We start from the raw sequence: 24,250 nt of genomic DNA, 5'->3' as shown, positions 1-24,250 counted from the left end.
TTCCAAAATCAAAATCTCTGGTGGAGTTCTGATGAAAGACCAGGTTAACCAGGAAGTTAAATAACAAGACCAGAATTACATTTGCAGCAATGAGCCAAAATCTGTGACATTACCTTTCCCCCAGTAAGCAGGGATTTTTATGAAGAGGGTATGTCTCCCCTTGAACCACTCCTAAATCTATTCTCATTATAGTGGAACTTTGGAGAAAGAATTACTCAGCTACAGCCTTCCTTGTAGGCAAACAGGTTGTGAGAGCAGCCCTGGCTATCTTTTTACCTTATTGGCCAGATGAATTGGAGAATACTATAAAAGTTTGAAGGAAAATTATTTCTTTCACAAGAATACAGAAAAACGTTACTCCTTAGTCTCAATCCTCATCTGCTATTCTCCTGGAGAAATATAGTCCTGGACTGCCTCATCACCAAGACAATTACAAGTCTATATGTATGATTTCATTGTATATCTTTGGCATAAACACTGTCATAGACAGAAGGCTATGTAACAAAAGGCTTTCTAGAAGAAACAGACTGTGGAGAACACAAATGGCAAATGCATAAAATTGAGCATTGTACTTATCTCTTGGTTGTAGGCATCTCTTGCCTTCCATATGAACACACTTCCATGGATGGAAGATAAATTGCTACGGTTTAAATTATTATAGCCACATATCTTCATAGGAGTGCTTGTTGTCATTCAGCCAATACTGAAGAAAATTTAGGGCAAATTTGTGACAAAACAGTGTGAACCCGTTTGAGTCACTCCAGAAAAAGCAATGTAGGAAAAGAGAAGTCCTAACCTGAGTTCAGTAGTTCTAGTAGTGCATAATACATTTGCCATTGGTACACTACCAGTTTTCCATTTTCCTATCAACAGGCAAAAGCATTAGAGTGAGAAGGTATTTGTCTCTTTTTAACCACATCTGTTTATGACTGTGAGAAACACAAATGTTCCCAGCTCAACCACTAGCTAACACTTGGTGTTGGGCTACTAGTGGCAAAGGAAGGGAAAAAAACCCACCTGACTCTTTGTAAAAGCAGAAGAGGTAAAACTTCCAGAAAGCATGTTGCCCTCAGTTGATGGATCCCATGTGTCAGACACTTCAGGAAGGGTAGGCACAGCCTTTCACCCATGAGATAAATCAAAGGTAACTATTACCCTAAAACAGTGCCTCAAAGTAATAACAAGTTTAAAAAAAGTGACAAGTTTGTGAAATGCTAGTTAAGAAGGGACAGAGAAAATATTCACAAGCTTTAAAGCTGGTCCTGGGCAAAAATTTGGATTCAGAACACAAGCAAGAAAACTCTTATTTAGCATGTAATTAAGAAATCCTCTCTGAATTATGCAACTTTCTTTCACTTCTTCAGAAGATATGAGAACACTGCAATCACTTGCCAAGTTTGATCCCAACATGCCATGGGGCAAATGGAGACCCTAAACTGTCATATTCTATTTAAATCACATGTAGGCTAAAGTGAGTGCGATTGCTCGGTATATTAAATTACTACTAGCGTGTTGATAATTCCTCCTGAACAATCTATGGCTCTGAATTATTTATTGAGGAGGAAGTGGCTTTTGAAGTGAACATTATTTCTCTCTCAGAGCTAATGCTTGAATATGATAAAAATAGTTGCCAAGAGAAAAAGGAAATTAAAAAAGATACTTCTGTGACTGATGGTTCTGAGATTCTACCTTATTTCGTCATGGATATCTTCTCTTTGTGAAGTCTATAGGCTAAAATTATGTTCACATGGAAAAAAAAGCAAAAAAAAGAGAAAAATTTGGGACAGCCTGTGTAAGGATATTGATTGCAACAAATCCCAGGTACATACACATTCAGTGATGGCAATTAATATCATTCCTAGACTATTCCCATGGCTTTGTGCTTCCTTGCTTTTAGAACCCCATACTGATCATAGAAATAAAGCTTTGAGGGAGCTGCAGAGCAGCCTTCCTCTGGCATCAAGAGTGGTACATCACAGAATCAAAGAGTAGTGCAGATGAAGGACACTTAACAGAGCATGGAGTGACAGCAGGACAGGGAGAAGGACCCAATTCTCCCACTGGTTCTTCAAACTTGCAGACAGACTTTTCAAAGCCTTGTCCCCTCAAAAGACTTCACAGGTTTTTGAGGATGGGGAATTGAAGGCACAGATGAAGCAGTGACAGACTCCCACATAGTAAGATAAATCCAGCGTGAGACATTCTCCATTATGACTAAATTACAATTTCATTGGTCAAAGAGGTATTCTCACAATAAAGTGCGCTCTTGAGTCACAGTGACAATATTTAAAACCAAAACAATTACTTGAAATGAACATAAATCCTGCTGTCTTGTCCATGTCTATTAAGGTTTCTATTAATGAAGAATTCTCCAAAGAATGATTTATGAAATGCCATTAGAATACATATTTCTATTGTTTATCTATTTGCAAATAGTTTGTATACACTAACCATGCGTGAGAACTTTTAGTAAATTTTCTGTGAACAAATTTGAATGTTGAGTTTATTCATATTTCAAGGTTATTCTTCAGTTTTCAAGGTGCCAAAGTTAATTTCTTTAATAACCAATCCTTTGTGCCTACTAATTAGAAATATCCAAAACAATTTGCTATTTAAATCATATGTCATTGCTTCTGATCCTTGATTGGATGAGTAATGAAATTAAGTAAGACCCATATGAATTGTGAATATTACTACTGAATATTTAATTAAGGTCTTGATTAATATTCTGGCACTCAGGCTTAAAATACACCTTCCATAAGTATTTGCACTAATAAAGCTCAAGCTCAAGAAATCAGTACAAGTCATTAACACAGTCAAACTGAATTCATAAGTGAACTTCAAAAGAATTCTTCTAAGGTTTTTTTATGATGATGGTTATGTACAGTGTCCTTTTAAGTTTGACTCCTATATTAGTACTAGCTGTCAAATAAAGCTATTGGCCATGTTTTCTCCTTAGGTGCTGGCATAAAATTAAAAACTAGGAACATAGCTTTTGCCAAGGTATTGAAAATATCCCGTGTTAATACACACTGATAATTTAAATGCCAATTGTTTCAAAGCTCAATGAATAATTTTGTGGAAATTTAAAATCCTTTAAGACACAACAATACATTTAAAAACTTGAATTTTTATGTTTTTTTCATGTAATACACTTCCATTTCCCACCTATAGTAAGCATTAGGACAATTTTTCATTTCATTACTGAAATATACTTAATTATGCTGACAGTCAACACTTTTCAAAATGTTCTTTCCATCCAATACTTTCTGTGCTTCAAGAAAGCCAATCAGAGTACCTGATGCTTAACAAATAGAAAGATATGAATGTATAATTTTGGGGATTTTTGTTATTTAAACCTCCCATTTGTAAAACAAAATAAAAATCATTGATAACAACTCATTAACATGACTTCTGAAGCAGTATGGTGTTCCACAAGCCTGTCCTATTAAAAGTTAGACCTGTAGAAAAATTCTGGCTCTTATCACAGAAGGGGTTGACTCCCTTGTGAGGATGCACACAGTGTGTAATAAAGATATGGGCAGTGTAAGAATAGCTAGACTCAAGAAGAAGGATTGAGTCCAGGTCTAGAATTGAACTGGGGATAAGTTAGGAAAGGCACCTGCTCAAAAATACTCCTCTATTTTGGACATACTCTTAAGCCACAAGGAGTAACAACTCCTCATTAATTCTATTACAGAAGTACCCCCAAACCTGCACAGAATATCATCCCCCTGGTGCTCTAGGAAGTTTTCAGATGAACAGAAAGGGAACCTCCTTCCAAGCAGCTTGCCACCTTACCAAGGCTGGTGAATCTGGAAGCTGTTAATACTGGAAGAGGAAAGGATACACAAAGATTAAACACCTGCTCTGGATTGTCTCAGGCAAGTACCACATGAAGAATCTGCCATGGCCCAAATCACAGCTTGGTTATGAGACCAGCATTCTCTCTCTACAGGAGCTACACTTTTACACTGATAAATGCAAAGCACCCACAAACTCACAAAACAAGTCAAAACTCTCAGTCTACCTGACAGCACATGAGTAACAGGTCCAAACTGATGAGGGAACAGGTCCACTTCAACTAAGCCTTCTCAGCTCCTGGGCTTTTATGTTCTGCTTGTCCAAACCCACCATGTGGGGCTGAGTCAGCTTCTTCAGAGACAAACTCAGGGACTGATGCTGGGGTGACTTATTTTGCACCCTATGCTATTTTTCTCAGCAGCCCTCTTGATTTAATCTAACCATGAAGAGAACACTCAGAACAATTAATTAAGTCTCTAAGTCCATTGGATTACTAATGGAGTAGCTCTTCCACAGAAGCGACACAAAGAGAATGAAGACAGGTTATAGAAAAATATATGTGTCCAAAATTTTATTTTTTATGTATGGAAAAAAATAATGAATAGCATACTTAAGGACCAAACATGGCCCTTAGTTCAGAAAGGTAATTTTCATACTATGTTATCATGAGTTCTTAATTTGACTGTGCGGTAAAAATTGCTAACAAATGGTTGTTGACTGTAAATGCAATCCCTCCTTTTGACACATGCATTAATGCACTATTGCAAAAGTTCAAAGCTGTTATGATTGAGCTCTCTCTGCCACATTAATTCTCCTCTGCACCATATTTGGTTTCACTTGGGTAAATCTTCTATAAGTACCCAATCTTTACTTACAGAGCATCTTCATTTAATATTCTATGAGCTCTGTTTATATTTTTTTTCAATAACTCTGTATTGAGTCCAGTTTCCACCAGTACTACTGGCAATGTTCTATCCTCAGCCTATTTGTCTGCTGTCAGCAAAATGTCATTGTTTCTGAAGCTGAACTGTTCAGTGCTTGGAAGCTTCAGGTTGAAGTTGATTCTAGCACCTCCCATTTGTTTAGAAAAATTCCTAACCATTGTTATTAGGCCATTTTTTTCCATAGCATGTTGGATCCAGATTAGAAAGCAAACTAACAAATAAGGAAAGCAACACAAAAGAGGAGGGGATGAACTAAAAAAAAAACCAGAAAAAATAGTAGGTGAAGGAAATGGGGTGAAGGACAGAACTTTTTTAAGCTATATAGCATATTCTGGGTTTAATAATCATAAAGCCTTGTGGAAAGAAATCTTTAAAATATTAAAATCTTACTTTAATAGCCCAATACTGTCCATTATAGAGAGCTGTTCCTGTTTTCAACATGTTTAACTTGAAACATGTTTTGACAGACACATTGAAATGATAATTGGGTTTGAATTGTTTCTACTTAGATAATTTTCCATCTGAGTATCTCAAAGTCTTTTACAGAAATAAGACTTCATAATATCCATAGACTAGACTGCAAATATGTACTAGATAACTAAAGAATAAAATCTTCAGAAGTATGTTCTGCTTTTGACTGCCCAAATTGAACTGCTTTAAATATCCTTCTCTTTTAAGAAAAATATTATAAAAAGCTCCATTACAATTAAAGTAAAAGGGAGGTGCAGTTCTTAATTTCTGAAACACAGACTAAAGGCAACCAAAAGACAACCAAAACTATGTGTACTGAAAAGTTGGGCTCTACTTGTTGTGGAGCTTGAGATGAGTTGGGAAATAAGAAACTGGGACATGAAACAGGGGTTGATTTCAGCCAAAAAACTTCTGCTGATGCTGATAAAAATCAACTACAAAATGTTGTCAGGAAATCAACTCAGAGCAAGAACTAAGAACTCAAGCTATTTTTAAATTGCTATTTAATTCACTTTTGCAAGAAATGGCAGAGCAAAAATGTGAAACAACCACTGGGTGTACACATCAAAACCACATTTTTTTCTATCTCTTTTTCTAAGTTTGCCTACATGTGACAAAGAAAGGTTGATGAAAAAAATGAATAAACCAACCCTTCAGTAATTCAGTTCATCTGGAGTTCATCAGTTCATCCTATGAGCCAGGCAGGTCTTTTCATGGAGATCTGTGTTATGGTGCTCTTTGTGGTTGTACAATACATGAAGCATGAATGTTTGCAGACAGAAATACTGGTAGTGTACTTTTAGGGTAGGAGAAAGAGAGAGAGTTAAAAGATGAAAAAAAGGTAGGAAAAAATTAATTAACCGATACAAAAGAAAGACAGGGAAATCTGTTCCTGGTCTCATTACAAGGTCCTATTAAGTCTTCCTCTGTGGCCTCACAAACATGACATTTTCTGTCAGTGTTATGTCACAGTTCCAGCAGGAAGGGCAGTAAATGTCCCCATCAAGCCTTGCCTAAGCATCAGTGCAGAAACCACTCAGAGAGAGAACTAACCTTTCAGAGCTGGAAAGGGCAGTGGACTCAAATCTCCTAAAACCTGAGCAAATACTCTAATCACAAGGGCTGTTTCTCCAGTACTATAAAACAAGGCAGAGTCAGCAATATTTGTTGGGGATATAAGCTCATCATTGCTCATAAAGCAGATTTAAACAATGCTTGCCAGCTGGATCCACTAAGGGATTTTGGTGCCACTGCAGCCAAGCATCTGGTTTGCAATGGGCTTAAATGATTAGGAGAAACTCAGGCTCTTTGTGCTGGGGAGGTGCTGGACACAGCTAAAATGCAGGAATACAAACCTCTAGGCAACTTTCAAGTTGGACATTGTGGTCCATAATGTTCAAGTTCCACAAGTAACTTCATACAGAGCCACAGAATAACAATGTTTGGGGTGGAAAGGGACCTCTGGAGACCATCCAATTCAAGTCCTCTGCTAAATCAGGTTCATAGAGCAAGTTGCTCAGGATCATATTCTCCAGAGAAGGACACTCCACAAACTTCTTGGGCAGCTTGCTCCAGTGCTCTGTCACCCTTACAGTAAAAAAGCCTTCCTTACAAGGCTGCTAAGCCAAATTTTCTAGGTCATCTTTTCAGGTCTATATGCCTGAAGAATATCTAAATTCTGCTTTCAGAGCAAAGTCCTATTATAGATCTGTCTCACAGAAATATTTCCATATAAAGCAAGCCTATAAATATTAGGACTGAAGAAAAATAAGAAAAGACACAACTCCATCCATACTCTTCTTTTAGATAAACCCCCCCACACATTTATAATGACAAAGCTTATCGTTCCACAAGCTACTATTAAATGGTGAAAATATCAGCGTAGTGGCTTTTGTTCCTTTCTATGCACATATAGATCTCCCTATAGATAGCTGAGGTCTGGTGCTTGATATTTAATGGTACTTTCCTTGGACCTGCAGGAAGTAATCTACTGATCCTACACACTATACATGGAAAAACTCCACTCAAAGAAGTTGCCAGGATGCTAGAATAGATCAGATGTTTACATGAAAACATCCCATTAAAGTGAAAAACTGTGCCAATGCTAACCTTCATTTCTAAGGGCAGAAATCAATCTGATATATAACAGCTGATAGAGATAAGGAACACTGTCTTTCCATCTACAGGTTAATTCACTTTTAATTCACCATAAAACATCCGCATCTTTCTCTAAAGCAGCTGGTACCATCCTTGGTACATTAGCCTTGTCTAAGTCACACCTTCAACTTTAGAAGAACAAAAAATAGTTACTTTCCCTGTCATATCATTGGCTGCTAAAATTCCTTTGAAAACAACCCACAAAATAGTCTCATTCCATGTGCTCCAACTCCTGACATCAAACAATTTGTGATTGATAACATTAACCACCCCCACTGATTATCCCTGCCAATCAAAAAGATTTATATGGCTCGCCATACAAGTCTTATACCATGAACATACTGAACAGCACAGGCTTGTTGTCAAAGGAAAAGTAATGAAAATAATGACATAATATAGCAATTATTTTATCTTGGGGGAAAAAGTACATTATAACCCATTTCAGCCATTCAGGCAGGGAAACAGAATGAGAAGGAGAGTAATAAGAAACCACTTCAGCAATCAGAGCCCACGGGGAGATGATAATTCATGTTATGGTTGTCAGAAAATTCAGGTAAAATCTCTTGGAAAAATATATACCCAAGACCTATTATTTTTTAATTCTAAAATTTATGAAAAGATGTTTTCGAGTACTCTCTTCCCTGTCAGCTTATGCCAGACTGATATCTCACATTTTTATTTATCTTTGTTCAGAAGACTACTCACTGCAGTGAGAGTTTATCTAGCATTTTCCCTGTGTATCTAACATTTTTGCTGTGAATTTTCCCAGACATACAACTCTTCCATTTTCCTGCCTGCTTCTACGGTTTCTCAAGCAGTCACTTAGGAAATTATTCAAATAATCCCTCTTTGGTCAGTGGCTGAAAGGAAATAAACTGGAGTTGGGTACATAGTTATGAGGATTAACTGGTATTCCCATGACTTTTCAGATCCTGCTTCCTTTTCTACGTGCTCCCTCAGCTCTCTCTCATGTGCTCTTTTAAATCAGCCTCCTTTCACTTTAAAAATCAAGTAAATCGAAGCAGTTCTTTTTATAGCCTGTTTGCCCCTTCCATGCCTATATGTCCACTTGACAAAATGTATACAACTGACAGCTGTGCTAAAACTGACAAAAAAGGCACCACTTTGTAAATATACTTTAGCAACCAAAAATTTCTACTTGAAGTGCAAGCAAAAGAGCTATTGATTTTGTCTAAGCCTGATAAATTCCTCCCAACCAACCTGTTTACTGAAAATGTAAGTCACTGTTGTGATTTATCTGTTATACATTAAAAGCTATTTAATTGGAACAGAGAGACAGAAGAACAAGGTAACACTGTTATAAGCAACATAGGAATTGATTTAATTTTAATTTATTGAGAGCTTTTGTACCTTTGTGGTCAAGTCAGTCCTTATGGACAAATATTAAGGATTAAGCCAACTGGCAAGGAGAACACTCTTCTGAACAAGTTAAACTGTGATGTAAATAATGGGAAGAATGAAGGAGGATAACTGAGGATACATATCGTGCTGTGATGTCACACTTTCTCGCTTTCCCACAAGAGATGCGGACATGAAAACTGACCTTTCAGCAATATATACTTCCCCTGATGTAAGTAACAGAAATTTTAACAACAAAAAACAAAACAAAACAAACAAAAAACACCCCAAAACAAAACAAAAAATCCCTCATCTGGTTGCAAGAACTTCTTGCAAGTTTATAACATTTTGAAACAAATTATAATTTGAAGCATTTCTTGAATTCATGGCATGTACATGTAGTAATTTCTGCATAGTGTCAGAGGACTCTAAAATAATATCTATATATGGTGACATGAAATCCTCTGAAACACAACCCCTTGCAATCTTACCAATTTTCCACTCTTGGAAAAAGGCAAATACAATTTTTTTCCCATATATAAGTTTCTAGAAAGCATTCTGTGTATAAAATATTAGTTTTCCTACTAAGCCAATTGAGTGATCAGAAGTTTTAGTGCTTAAGCAGCCCTTTGAAAATCTGAAAATTTATGTAACTGATAAATATTCTCTACAGAGAGAACGCTTGTTAATTATTAAAGTACAGTATCTTTCTTCTAAAGTACATCAGCATCTTTTACACATAGCTAAGGTTATTAGAATAAACTGAATACCAAATCTGATTTGTATGCAGACTTGTAAGAGATTTTTAAGAACATAGTAAAGCTTCACTTCTGTGTTTCAAAAAAATATGAAAGGCACAGACTTCATCTGCATACCACTGTCTTCAGAAAAAAGAAGAAAAAAAGAAAAGAAAAAAAATAAAAAAAATCAAAAATTTTGAATATTTATTCTGCTGAATAGATTACCAAAAGTTTAAATGTGGTCAGGCCACTTACAGGCTGGGCTGCCCTTTCTAATCCTACTGAGAGGGAAAAAAAACCCCTTTTAATTCCTGTTCCTGACAGTCCATAACCTTTCCTGAGACCTAAAGATACAGCAAGCAAAATAGTTAGTCAGTAGGACTTTAACTCAAGCACAGCAGTAACTCAATAAAAGAAATATGGCATTGCTGAGTGGCAGCATTTCGCTACCCTAAGAGACAGATGGGAAGGATATGCAATAATCTTGTCTAGGAAATGGCTATGATTCATAAATTTGGACTCCATGTGACAAATTATCTGACAGATTTCAAAACAGTTAGAAAAACTGCTGTCAGATTGAGATATTATCACATCTTAGTGTGAAGTCCAATGGCAGCTGGAATTATTGACCACCTAACTACACCAAACTCTGACACTGCTACTGAACAAAAGTGTCAAAACTACTATGTAGATCAAAAGTGAGAAAATAAATGAGCTTATTTAAGTTTGGAGTTGAGCTGAGTTAAGACAGATGAGGTTTTTCTTTATTTGAACTACCTTGTTCACATTTCCAGTTTAGGGGGTCAGGTATGCTCAATAGTGAGAACCTGAAGAAGTCATAAGGATTTCTAATACACAGGGCACATGCCATTTCCCTTTTTTTTTTTTTTAACTTTTAAGAGCATCAAGTTATTGCAGAGGTGAAGCTTATGAGCACAAGCAATGACAATTCTTTGGCAGATGATCCAGACCTGTGAAAAATGCTTCCACAGGGCACCAGAGAAATTATAACTCACCCTGGTCTCAGAATCCAGCATCACCTTTACAACCTTGCTCCAACTTCTTTTTTTTCAAAATAAGAACCATGAGGGAGAAGGAAAATAATAGTTTCTTGGTATTACACATAAACAAAGGTAGCTAAACCATAGCACCACTTGTCAGGGACCAGAGCCACTTTGGAACAGACACTTGTCCTGGACAATGCCACTGGGAAGGACCAGCAGTTGGTGTCTCCTCCTCCTTCTCTAGGTGGTTTCCCACACAGCTAGAAAGTCTCAGTCAAACCCCCTCACTGTTGAGAGGGTTATACTTAATCATCTCAGTATTACTTAAGCATTCCAGAAATAATTGTAAAGGGTAATTTCCAGTCCTCTTCTTTCCAATGATTCACCCTTCCTCTGGCCTTGTTAGCTACAGAAACTTGACAGTTCCCTTTCAGGCACTTTGACTGCAGCCTTTCAGACAAAATGACAGACACTGTGGGAACTCCAAAGCCCTCTGAGCACCAGGGCAGACTGCTCACACCACCCTGCTGCAAGGCACAAGAGTTGTCTCAGAGAGCTACTTCTTGCTTTCCAGACACCACAAGATGGGCTCCAGCAAGTCCTCCAGTCTCCTCCTCTCACCCACCCAATTTCCCACTACCCACATTCCCCCCAGGGCTGGTTCTCAGGACTCCTTTACCAAGCTTCAGGAGCATGGCTATCTGATCCTGCCAGACCAAAGGAATCTCAGCCAGAAATTTGTTTTTAAGGAAATGAACCAGCTTCACAGATGCCTAGTGAATGCTATGATCTCTTACATCCAGTCACCAAGTCCTGCTATTAGCTGCAAAATCTGAAAGTCATGGCAAAGCCTGGGAAGCTTAGGGAAGCAAAAGAATGCTCAAGGGCAGTGGTTACATACTCTCAGGCCAGGCTCAAAAGGCAAAAATTTTTCTGAATCCTACTGGCCCTTATACCTCTACATAGTCTTTACAGACTGTAAGTTAAAGCATCCACTTTCATTTTTTTCCTTTCAATGGGATAGAAAGACCCTCTACATTACATCCTCCTTGTACCCCCCACCCAAGAGTCTACTAACAGTAAGCCAGGTCTCTCACAGCACATATTTGGGAGAACAGGGCTCCATAGTGTGGCTTCCATGCCCCTATGTTGGTAAAAAGCAGAACACACTAGAAGTATGGATAAGGAAATGTATCTGTATCTATCTCTGAAGGCAGAATCTCATCAATGGTCATATTTTAACGTGAAATTAGCTGCAAACAAATGCCTAGTAGCTGCAGTCTGCTGTGGAAAGCAGATCCTCAGAGACTTCACCTGAATTTTAACAGGTGGACAGTGTTATCAGGAAGTCTGTGAACATTCAAACTCCAGAGGGAAAAAAAAAGTATATATTCTTCAAAAAGGAGGAATTCAATATTCTAAAGTTTTTAGGGGGGAGAAGTTAGATCAATTTCAAAAGAAAAAAAACTACATTTACATTCAGAACTGATTGGCAGCTTAGCTGCTCCTGCAGCTCCCCTTTTTCACACTCTAGGAATAAACTGTTTTAGTAATTTTAGATTGCCTACTTACAGCATTGTTCCATGCTGCATTAAAGACCTCATTCATTTCCCATTAGCACATTTTAGTTAAAATTAACACATAATCATTTCAAATGATCTGGCTTTCAGTATATTTGTAAACAAAAAATTAATCTCAAAGGAAAAGCTTCGAAATTGTTAAAAGTCATTCTGGAAGAACTAATCACTAAAAACACATTTTTACACTTTTTTCATTTAATTCAAGAATATTAAAAACATTGGGATTGTCAGTTTTGCCATGCATTTCACAGCATGACTTCCTTAAATAAGCAGTTGACACAATTGCACCCAAAACCTTTGGCAATGGGACAAATAAAAGGAAATTGAAGAGCTCAGGATTTAATTTATTTTAAGAGGAGACAGAAGATAACAAATACCACGTGAAAACAGAATGATCACAAGTTTCAGTATCTTGAGAATCAGGCACAAGCAAACTTTCTCCTCATTCCCTGAAATCCTCACCCTTACACAAAAGCTCATTTCTCATACCTAGGGCTCCTTGTTAACAGAGAAATAACAGACATATTACTGTCATTTTTACTTGTGGGAGAGTCAATGCAATAAGTAACAGAAAACTTAAACATAGCTAGAGAGCTTTAACCAGGGGCTAAAGAAAAAGTGAAGGAAAAATCTGAAAGCTAAGAGGAAACATAATGAGAGGCATGGAACAAAGGGCAACAGGTTTTGTCAACCATTGGAATGGTGACCCCTGCACGTGTGCACTTGTGGTGCTCACACAGCCAGCAAGTTTTGTTCAGCTGTGTCAAAGAATGAGTTAGTCTCCAAACACAGGCAACTGGAAAACACTTCAGATAATCTTTCAGCCTAAATAGCTTGAGCTATTTGCTCAAGCCAGTGCAGTGTCAGTGTTACACAATGGAGCAAAAGTTCTGGACTACTGAGTGTCTGAATACTGGTGCTATTTTCCAGAAAATTTCCACAGATCATGTTAATCCTGACACCATGCACACTTATGTCCAGAGTTTCTCAGGGTTTGATGTGATCTCTCCTCTTTGGTGCTGATTATTAGCTGTAGATGTCTCCAAAGGTTCTCCTTAATCAGGAATAAATGTAGGGAATTGAAATAGAGCCACTTTAATCAATTATGAAGTGCTAGTATAAAACATTCCATACTACTGACCATATATTTTCTAAGTTTGTGGAAAACTGCAAAGAAATACTACTATGTCACTGACAGAAAAGCAATTTTACAGCTCTGTTTCACTGAAAAAAAGTGTAACAGGCTAAACCATAAATAATGTCCTAACATGCCTCATCAGTTTAATATTCTGGTAGTCTTACACTGCTGCACATAAAACATGAAGAAAAGCTACATATGATCAAAAGAGACTCATCTAGCTTTAAATGTAGAGGACTAGGTGCTCTTGCAAGGAGCAAATCTTATGTTAAAAGGCACTGTGCTTCATCAAAAAGCAAGCAGCTGGAGAGCTCTAAATCCCAGACACCTCCTCTGACAGAAGTGCTGTGCAGTATCAGATCCCACCCTGCTCCACCCACAGCCCTCCCCGCTCTTTGTGTTCTCCAATACGGAGTCGTGACACCAGACCTTGTAAAACTCTCTTCTGTGATACTCAGCATGATCCACACTGTTTGACTTTTATGAGTATCAACACAAATTTCTAAGTAAAATTGTAGCCACCGTACTTACTTTTCTACCTCTGCAGGGTGGGGGCTAAACATTACACAAAAATCATTCCATTCAGAAAGTCCTAAACTTAACTTGTGTTAAACAATTTTGAAGGTAGAACACAAAGGAGCCTACAAGCATTCGAGATCCAAACAAAGCATCACTCTTTGTTAAAAATTCTGCTTCCCTCTCAAGTCATGTTATTGTTAATATGAGCACACCTGTAACTTTGAGTTAGTTTCACAAGTTTGGAAAATTGCACTTGTTACAATGAACCAAATACTCTGGAAAGCAAAAGGTACTTGGCTATGGCATGCTAAGATCTTTGGTCGATTATCTAGCAGCATTTGGACTCCTTGATGCTTAAGGGCCATAAGCAGAACTGAGCTGTACTGGAGACTGCACTAACAGAGCAAAAGACAGCCTTTGCCCAAAAGGATGAGACAGATATTAAAAGTGCCAGCATTAGAATTGTATAATAACAATAACTTAAACTCTCTAATGAAATAATTGTGAAAAGTCCCCAGTGTTTCCAAAACAGAAAGATGACATAATTTCTTTCCATTCAATGGACAAGAAACCCAAAAGGTATTTTCAGCTGTTGCTTAAGTGCACTTGCCCTACTGCATGACCTTCTTCAACACAGCATCTATCATCTAAAATTTTAAGTATAAGTTTTACCTCTTTATACATTATGCCTTCTGAACTCTACACTTTTCAGGCAGCACTAAATATATTTGCAGGGCATTCAGCCTCTATATGAATCTTTCCTGGAAATTTGCTAAAATTGAAGGAAAACTTTACTTTTGAAAACTGTGATGTCATCTCCTTTTTCATCAAGTGCCTACCACAACCTGCTTCAGCACATCCTTTCCACAACGCACAGTACGTCGCATGCAGATGGTTTTGGGTACTGCTACTCAAAAGTTTGATTTGGAAGACATTCTTTTAGTACATCACATATATAGAAAACGGATATGCACAGCAAGGAGATGACTGCTAGCAGCAAATGTACACATAAATCTCAAAACAGAGCATCAGGGCGTCACTGGAAAGAAACTCTTCACTGCCAGTGAAGTTCCCTGCTGGCGGCAACGATGTCCGGGCCACATGTGAGGACACTAGCAGATGTACACTGCCAGGGCATGTCCCCTTTCCCCCACCGGTCCCCTTATTTTACCGAGCCCCCAGTGGATGTTTCCCAGGAGGTTCAGGGCACCCGGCGCTGCGCGGGCTGGAGACAGCCGGGTGCCTCCTGGGGCGGCGGCCGCCCGGGCAGCATTTCGGGACCCGGCGGGGCTCCTCTCGGCACCCCGCGCCACGTCAGCCCCGCGGCGGCCCGGGCACCCTGACGGCCCGGCTGGCCGGGGCGCGCCGTCCCGAAGAGGGACCCCGAGTGGGGCAGGGGACCGCTCGCCGAGCTCAGTCCCGCCCGCGGTCGGGCGAGCTCCCCCATGGCCAGGGGCTCAAGCCCCAGCCCCCGCACCGCCCTCACCCCGCTCCTCACCTCCAGACCTGCCCCAGCTGCAGGATGTGGACGAGCGACTGCAGGAGCCAGATGCAGAAGGCGCAGGACGCGGACCGGCCGCCGCCGGAGCGGGTACCGGCGGCGCCGGTGCCGGCGGCGTTGCTGCTGTTGCTGCTGCTGTTGGTGGCGTTGCCCTTGCTGGCGGTGGACGCCTGTCGCTGCGGCGTGCTGGGGCGAGCGGCGTCGATGTCCGCGGCCGCGGAGCTGCTGCTCACCAGGAGCTTGCTCTCGGCGGCGGGGCAGTGCCCGGCGGCGGCGGCGGCGCTGTCCTCGGTGCTGAAGTCGTGCGCGAACCAGCGGAAGCTGAAGACCTGCACGGAGAGGGAGCCCAGCAGCACGAAGAATAGGGTGAGCCCGAACCACCAGCGCTGGCCCCGCAGGTAGTAGTCGACCGCCAGCCAGATGTCGGTGCCCACGTCCGCGAAGTACACGGCCAGGGCGGCCAGGATCCAGAGGCAGTCCCACAGCGAGTAGCGCCGCTGCTCCCTGCCCAGCCGCAGGCACAAGGAGGACGAGCCCCCGCCCGAGCCCCGGGAGCCCCCGCCACCGCCCCCTCCGCCGTCTCCTCCTCTGCCGCCGCTGCAGCAGCAGCAGCAGCACCGGGAGCCGCCGCCCGAGCCGTCCCCGCCGCCGCCGCCGCTGCAGCACCCGCCCCCGGGCGCCTCGTCGTCGTCGCTGCCGCCGCCCGGCCCGGTGCCGGCGGGCAGCCCCGGGGCCAGCGCCTGCACGGAGCCCGAGTGCTCGGAGTTCTGCAGCGGCGTGAACGCCACCTCGCCGCCCTTCTTCATCTTCCGCCGCCCGTCCGACTTCGCGGCCATGATGCCTCCCTCAGCCCCGCCGGAGAGCGAGCGGGAGCGGCGAGCGCTCCTTTATCCCGCGCCTCCTCCTGCTCCTCCTCCTCCGCCTCCTGACTCCTGCCTCCCGCCCTTCGCCGCCGCGGACCCGCCGCTCTCCGCGTCCCCTGTCCCCGCTCCGCGCCGGGCTGCGCGCCCGCGGGCGGCTCCTCCGCGGCGGCCGCGTCCGCAGCGCCGCCTGTCTGCGGGGAGCCGCGCTCAGCCCGCCCGCCCCGCCGCCGCCTCCGCGGGGGCCGGCGGTGCCGGGGCCGCCGCCGCCGCGCTCCGCTCGAGCCGGGAGCAGGCAGGGCTGCGCTGCCCGGAGCAGCGCATCCCGCACCCGCCTCCCCGCCCGCCTCCGCCCGCACCCGCCGCCGCCACCACCCAGCTGACTGACGCCGGGAAAGAGGATGACCTCATCCCTCTTCCCTCGCTGCCACCGCCCCCCGCCCGGCACCGGCACCGGCACTGGCGCAGGGGCGGGGAAGGGGGCGCTCGGCGGCCGGGAGGGGAGGGCTCGGCGCTGTCCCGAGGGTGCGGAGTACGGCCCTGCGGCGGCGGGGGGAGGCGGTGTCTCGGCCGCCCGGCCCGGGGAGGTGGGCACGGCGGCGGAGAGGGAGCGGGTCGGCGGGGAGAGGTGGGGTGTGGCCGGCGACCTGCGGGGCCGGGCCGCCGGAGTAGGGGCTCGCGGAGCTGCCGCCGGCTCTTCTGCTGATCTCCGGTGTCCTCCGAACTCTTTGGGTTGCGTCTACCCCGCCGGCTCAGGGGTGGAGTGGCGGAACGCGGGTGGATGCGGACGGGGCGGCCAGGAGGGCGGGGGTCTCCCCGGGCTTCTCATTGCGAGCGGGCACCCTCGGGCTGGGGTAGCCGCCGCCCCAGCGCGGTGACTGAGGGCAGCTACGGGCAGCGATGCCCCACCGTGACGCCCGACTCGCGGAACGGGACTGCGCCGCACCGCAGAGCCGCGCTGAGCGCCCGGCCCGGCGAGTCCCGCGCGGGGCGGCGGCCGCACTCCCGGCCGTCCCGTAGGCAGCGCTGCCGTCGCTCCCCTAACTTTGTGAAACGCTGTTGCGAGGTGCAGTTCTCGGGTTGTGCCGTGACTCACGCTGCCTCAGAGGCGTTCGGGGGAAGGTGAGGAGACACCGTTTTATTCCGCCACCTGGAGAAATCGTATTTTGGGCGTAAAATTCGCCAAGCGAACTCACGACGCCTTTCACAGCTCCCCGCCCCTTTCCTCGCAGCCCCGGCTGCTCACAGAGTGCGGTCTCTCCTCAGAGCTCACCCGGGTGTTTCGGTAGCTCCGCCGGCAGTTCCCAGCTCGGGGCGGGGGGAGCAGCCGAGGCCGGGAGCAGCCGTCCCGGGCGGAGCCGGCCCCGCTTTCCGCCGAGGAACACAGACTCCCCCGGGCGGCCCGCGGTGGCTGTCGCCCTCTGAGCCCGGCGGGGAACACCAGTGAACGGTGGCTAGCCGGTCGCGGGAGGCCACCAGCACGCTGCCTCCGAGAGTCACACGGGATTCACAGGGCTCGGGTTGCTGGCGGGGAGGGGGTGCATTTACCGCCCACCCTTGGTCCTCCTGCCCTCTCTGTCCTCCTGCATCTTCAACTATACGTGATGAGCAACTAATTGACCTCTTCACCTTTAAAAAAAAAAAAGAAATTTTTAAGCCTCTGGAATATTTTATGAGCATGCCCTCTCTCTTCTTAAAATAGAGCAGTGAGTTCGTTCAACCACGTTGCTGGAATATCTTAATAGGAATGGCAGTGAGACTGTGATAGGGCAGTGTTACTTTAAGCTCTGTGACTAAATATAGTCCCTTTAAGTTCATTAATTAAACAGAAGAAGTCGTATGGACAGCTGAAAAATCTGCCTTCTAACTCTTAAATGTACATGGTAAGTATAAAATTGCCTTTAGGAAATTAGCTTTTACTGATATATACCCAAGATTTCAAGAAAAGACTGCTGCATGCATTACAGTATCCAAAGAGTGCTGAGCACACAAAAATCAAACTTAGGGAGGTGAAAAGCACAGATGAAACTAATTTGACTAGTTATTTTGCATGTTATCTCACAAGAGTCTTTTAATTACATTGTCACGTAATGGTTCTTAAATAATACACATTTGCTATGCAATCTCTGTTACAGTGGTATAGCTGTACTTTATTTCTGTTCCTTTTGAACCCTGTATTTTATTCTCATTACAATCCACATGATCTTTCTTGCCTGAGACTTGTAGTACAAATTGCTTCTTTCTCAAGATATCTTTTAATAATTCAGTCAGCACCCATATATAATACAATATATTCACTTAAGGTCCCTTTCAACCCAAAAAATTCTATGATTCATTCTATGATTCCAGGATTACCTTGGGAGCAGAAAAGGTGCTTAATGATTGAGCTAATTAAGCTGCAAGTTTGTGGTTCATAACAAACAAATTTTACGCATTATTCTGTTTCATAGAATGGTTTGGGTTTGAAGGGACTTTAGACATCATCCAGTTCCAATCCCCTGCTGTGGCCAGGGACACCTTCACTTGACTAGGTTGTTCAAAGCCCCATCCAAACTGTCCCTGAACACTGCCAGGGATGGTGCCTCCCCAGCTCTTCTGGGGAACAATCTGTTCCACAGCCTCACCACCCTCACAGTAATCAGGTTTTTTTTCCTAACAGGTAATCTAAACCTGCCCTCTGTCAGTTTGAAGCCATTACTGCTTGTCCTATCACTACATGCCCTTGTAAAAAGTCTCTCTCTAGCTTTCTTGTAGGCTCCTTTAGGAGTTGAAGGTGCCATAAGGTTTCACCAGAGCCTTCTTATAGTCACATATTCAATAAAATGGTTTAGTGTACACTTTAAGTTACTTTAATTGAGTCTGTTTGACATATACAGGTCTAAAAGATGCTAGAAACTTATAATGGAGGTTATAGTGTGATACATGAGTGGTGGTGGGGGTACAACTGTGCTCCTAGATCTGAAATCCTAACCTAAATTCCTTGGGCTGCAGGTGGGGTAAGAGAGTAACTCAAAGGTATCAGATTTAAGAAGGAATGAATAAAATGGAGGAGATCAATGTTCAACATACTAAAAGGGCAGAAGGTGCCTCTGAGTAATTCAGGAGATATTTAAGAACATAAATGGCATCAGTCTCACTGTACATCACCTTCAGAAGTCATGGGACCCTGCTTAGGGCTACTCTGTTTGCCAATTGGAAAAGGTGACTGCTGGGGCCAAGTGTCCCTACATCCTCCCCTCCCTGCTCCATATGTGGGACAAATTTTCTGCTGTATTTGCCCTGAAAGACTTCACTAAAGGATAGAATTTTATAGAATAAGGAGGTGACCCATCTTCCAGGAAGATTTCAGTTTACCCCAGTCGACTCAGACCTGTAAATCTGAAAGGTGTTCTATTTGCCAGGCAGCTTTACACTTTCTTTCCTACATATTTCCATCCTCTCTCCTTGTCTCCTTTTTTGCTTCTTTTGTTTGGTTGGTTAGGTTTTCTCTCTTTGGTTTCAGCTACTGTTGCATTTGAGAGGAAATAATATTCTCTCATGCTGATTTTCATGTTAACAATAGCTGTCTGTTAAAAGAAAGGCAGTGCAATAGATGAACATTACACTTTACAATTAAAGGCTGTTTGATACTTGATAAGAGCAATGTCTTCTGGTTTGTTTTCTCACTTTAAAGATAACAAATGAAAAGGATCCCAAATAATAATAATAACAACAACGGAACCAAATTTCCTCTTTGTTAGACTGGCATAACTTCTGTGGAGCTGTATCAAGGCCAGAAATGTTTGTATACACACAGTGTACAAACCAGCATGCATTCAGCAAGCCGATGTTGTTACTAAACCTCAGAAATTATTAATTACAAAATGTAATTGAAAGGCAAAAATTAGATCACAGACATAAATATGTGTTTCATAAAGCTAGTACAAACAACCAAGTACATTCATTTCTCAGGTAAAGCTAATTTTTCTCTGAAGGAGATTTTATTCATGGTTTACTTTTTCTCCACCATTCTTTAAAGAAAACATTTTTATGGCTATCACTGCTTTTGCTTTGTTCTGAGTTGCAACTGTTTCCCTTTTTTGCCCCTTAGAATCTTGGTCTACTTTAGGAAAACTTTTTGTGTGTGTATGTCCCTCTCTTTTTTCACTGTAAACCATTATCAACTCAAACCTAAATGTCCAGGAAATAAGCTTTCAATCCTCTTATCTTTAAAGTATTTTCCAGTTCTTCAGGTTTCTAATGGTAGTAGTTTTCCATCTCTTCTTTAGCTGTGTTGTACAGACTGCCCTTTCAAAATACACTCAAACTTTTGCTTCTATATCTCTCTTTTTTGCTATTAGAATATCATTATACTCTACAAGTCTAATCAATTTTTGCATGCATCTGTTCAAAATGATTCAAAAACCTACTTCTGTTTGACAGTACTTTTGGCAATTGCCGTTTAGTGCTTTAGTTTCTGCACTTTCTTCTAGTTCAGATCACCTGAAGCATTAGAAATGAGCTCATTATACCTGGATTTGACACCCTATGGAAGCATTGTGGCACAAAAGCCTGCCTTATTCTAGTCAGCCCTCTGGGGAGTAGTTCTGCATCAAGAAGATATTGTGCATAATCCTGCTGTCCTGGCAGGGCATGCAATGCTGAGCAGAGCTCCTGAGCAGCCCCTCTTAGAAATAAATGAACTCCCAAGTCATAAGGAGTTCCCTGGTGACATTTTCCAGAAGATCTGATGAATCCTTCCTTCCTTCCTTCCTTCCTTCCTTCCTTCCTTCCTTCCTTCCTTCCTTCCTTCCTTCCTTCCTTCCTTCCTTCCTTCCTTCCTTCCTTCCTTCCTTCCTTCCTTCCTTCCTTCCTTCCTTCCTTCCTTCCTTCCTTCCTTCCTTCCTCCTATTTTTCCATGTTAAAACAGCGCTGTCAGGCACATATGCACATGTAATCAATTTCTTCAGGAGCATCAAGTGAGAACTGGTCTCCAAAATGTTTGTGGGTTTTTGGTATTTTCAATAGATTCAAGTTTAAACTATACACACAGGTGTCAGTGGAAATTGTAATATCAGCTGTATGTTTAACATTTATGCACTAAAATACTTTGTCTTTTTGCCCAATTAGTTTCACTCATGCAGGCACATGCCACTGTATGCTCTGATACTTGAGTACTTCATTGCACAGGGAGGATACATTTCCATTCAATTAAGACAATATTTAAGCAAATTAACTTAAGCACAAATCAGAAATACATTTGTAAATTGGTACAATGTTTAGAAAATTAATATTTAAATATTATCTATTCTTAAAAGTATAAACAGCAACTGGTTTCTCTCTTTAGCTGTAGATTATTTTATGTATACATGTATACAGGTGTATGTTTAGATTCATTTAGAAACATCTTTCAAACTATGTACTTACTTTTAAAATTGCAAAAGAAGGATAAATCAAGTATCTCTGTATGTTAGCCCACTTTTGCAATTACAAATAATATTCTGGAAGGTTCCCTGGCTTCTGAAAATACTTTGCTTTATTCTGATACTGGTGTGTGTATTTGGTGCACCTTGGTCTTTTCTGTATCATGTTTAAGGTTCATACACACCTACCACATGAGATCTCAAAGGAAGAGACAAAATGTCATGGGGTCCGCAGCTAAATTAAGGTCCACAGCTAAATTAAGGTCCACAGCTAAATTAAGGAGGTCTATAAATCAGAGTAGTGGGACTGATTATATACTTAGTGTTTAGGTATATAGTCACATTTTGGGCACATACTTAATTTTCATGGTGAATTGTGGCTGTAGTTTATTATATTTCCAGAATGTCTAAACTTTAGAGACATGTAAATATATTCAACTGTACACGATAGAAAGATAGATAGATAGATAGATAGATAGATAGATAGATGATAGATAGATAGATAAATGGATGGATAGATAGATAGATAGATAGATAGAGAGTTAGACAGACAGATAGATGATAGATTCCAGGTTTAAGCAGACAGAGAATAGCCATGCTTTGGAGACAGCGTATGGATTTTTAAATTACCTATGAAAGAAGAAATTATTTCTTTAGATGTTTTTAAGATTTAAATTTCTTAAATTTCAGGATTTCTTAAATTTACATTTATTATTGAGAAATGTATGTCAGTGACATTTCAAGTTGCTTCATACCTTGTATTTAAATACATAATCAAAGATAGACATAAATATATAAGGAATGATAGCAGAAGACAGACATATAGGAGAACATTAAGAAAGCAAGCTTGCAACCTTATAAAATGCTGACAACTCTTTTGCTGTTACTGTGCATGCAAAAACCAACCAACTACCATGCACATCACATTTTATGATAAATGGGAAAAGTGTTTATAGAATGCCTAAGGAAATATTTACATGCCTTCTGACACTGTAAGATGTAATTAAGAATTTTCAAAAGTTTAAAAAGAAAACTAAAAGTCCTATTTTCTTTCACCTTTTTGATTCACTGTTTAAAATTAATTTAAGTCAAGAAAAAGAAAAAGTTTTTGCCACAGCACAGGAAGTTGTGAAACTGCTTTGCACTGCTAAGTACAGAGGATTTTATAAACTTTCCTAGTCTACTACTTTTCTTCACAGAGAAGTGCAAAGGACCATTTCTGACTGATATGTGAGCAGAGGTTGCTTATATTTGCAAAGACATTTATAAACACTAACAATGAAGGACTAGATGGTATTCATCCAAGATGTCTTAAGGAACTCAAAAGAGCCCTTGGTACTTCCTTTTTTCTTACTCTCATGCCATTTCCACAACTGACAAACTACAAGATGGATAGATGTGATATAACTGCTCATATGTACTTAAAAGGAAGGAATCCTTTCTTATGTATGATTAGTTTCAGAAAAGCAGTATTTGGAGTTGCTGGGAGAATATTAAATGGTCCAATGAGCCAGTCAGAACATGGTTATATTTTTTTCAAACCCTTAACATCAGCAGCAAAAGAAACTGAGACACTTAAGGACTTAGAAGAGCAGAAATGTGTAATCTAGATCAACCTAATAATGGATGTATAACAGCACACCAGGAGAGGCGGATGAAGAAAAAGGATAGAGTTAACTAACACTGGACCCTCAATGGACATTTTCAGACTCAATTTGGTCTAAGAGTCTATGATATGGTCTACAGGGTAAATATTTCAGCACCCAATTTCAGGCATTCTCTGCAGTGCAAAACCAAATGTCTAGTAATAATAGCAGCAAAATCCTCTTGCTTGCCTTCTTTCACAGATCTTTGAAGTCAGGTTGCAATAGGGAGAGGCAGTAGAAATCAAATCCTTCTCTCCACTATAGCCTTGCCTCCTCCAGCTGATTGAGTTATCTCACTGCTCCTTCCTAAACATCTTTGTTTGTCAAATTCCTACATTATTTGTTGATCCAGGCAGTCTCTTTTCCATGCTACATCTCTGTTCCCCTTGGAAGAATTGGTAGTGTCAATATCTGCCCAGGCTCTCCATAGGCAGGGCAGGCTGTTGGGAGGAAAAAAGCAGGGAAGCGCCCTTGCTGTGTAGGAACAGCAGAGTGCACATGAGGAGGCACCTCTGTAATGTCCCTGTCTTTGGCCAGCAATTTTTCCAAAAATCATCCCACTGGCAAGGGACAGAGATTAAGTGACTTCTGTGCCAAACACAGCACACATCACACTATACCATGTGGAAGAAGCACGTTTGGGATTTGGCACTAGTTACTAGCTAAATATGCTAACTGGCATGTCTTCCAAGCATGACCTGAGCAGGAGGTTATATGGTATTTCAGGTTTTCTTATCAAAGTGTAATCCCCTGCTATTGTGTGCTGCATGCACCCATGATGCTCTTGAAATGAAGCCCTCTGCAATGCTGGTCCTGTTATTGAAAGGGTTAGAGAGCTGTATACATGGCTCTGGATCCAGGGAAGCAAATCCACAACCTGATTTGGACACTGTACAGGTAGAGAAAACAATTTTCAAGTGTGGAAGGCAACTGCAGAAGGAGGGTATCCACTGTTAGTAAAGAAAAACAGATTAGGAAGGCATTATTTACACTTGATAAATCAGAAATGGCATCAAAGTGAGCTAGTATTACAAACTATTAATGAAACACGTAGTAATGAAACAAATCACATAATAGATCACAACGAAGTGATTCAGTGTAATGAATGCTGATATTAAGTAAGTG

The 24,250-nt window shown here is 41.8% G+C and overlaps 1 protein-coding gene across 1 annotated transcript in view; it reads right to left on the bottom strand.

The window, feature by feature from the left end:
• XKR4 (XK related 4) overlaps positions 1-16,236 on the bottom strand; it is a 214,081-nt gene extending 197,845 nt beyond the window's left edge. The window contains exon 1 of the mRNA XM_085052850.1: positions 15,215-16,236. Within this exon, the coding sequence (XP_084908976.1) occupies positions 15,215-16,053 (839 nt within the window). The 5' untranslated portion in view covers positions 16,054-16,236. The remainder of the gene's footprint in view (positions 1-15,214) is intronic.
• Between the last annotated feature and the right edge of the window lie 8,014 nt (positions 16,237-24,250).

This window comes from Lichenostomus cassidix, chromosome 2, assembly GCF_008360975.1.
Source record: "Lichenostomus cassidix isolate B80296 chromosome 2, HeHo_3.0, whole genome shotgun sequence".
Lineage (NCBI taxonomy): Eukaryota > Metazoa > Chordata > Aves > Passeriformes > Meliphagidae > Lichenostomus > Lichenostomus cassidix.
This window is presented reverse-complemented; position numbering and strand designations above follow the sequence as displayed.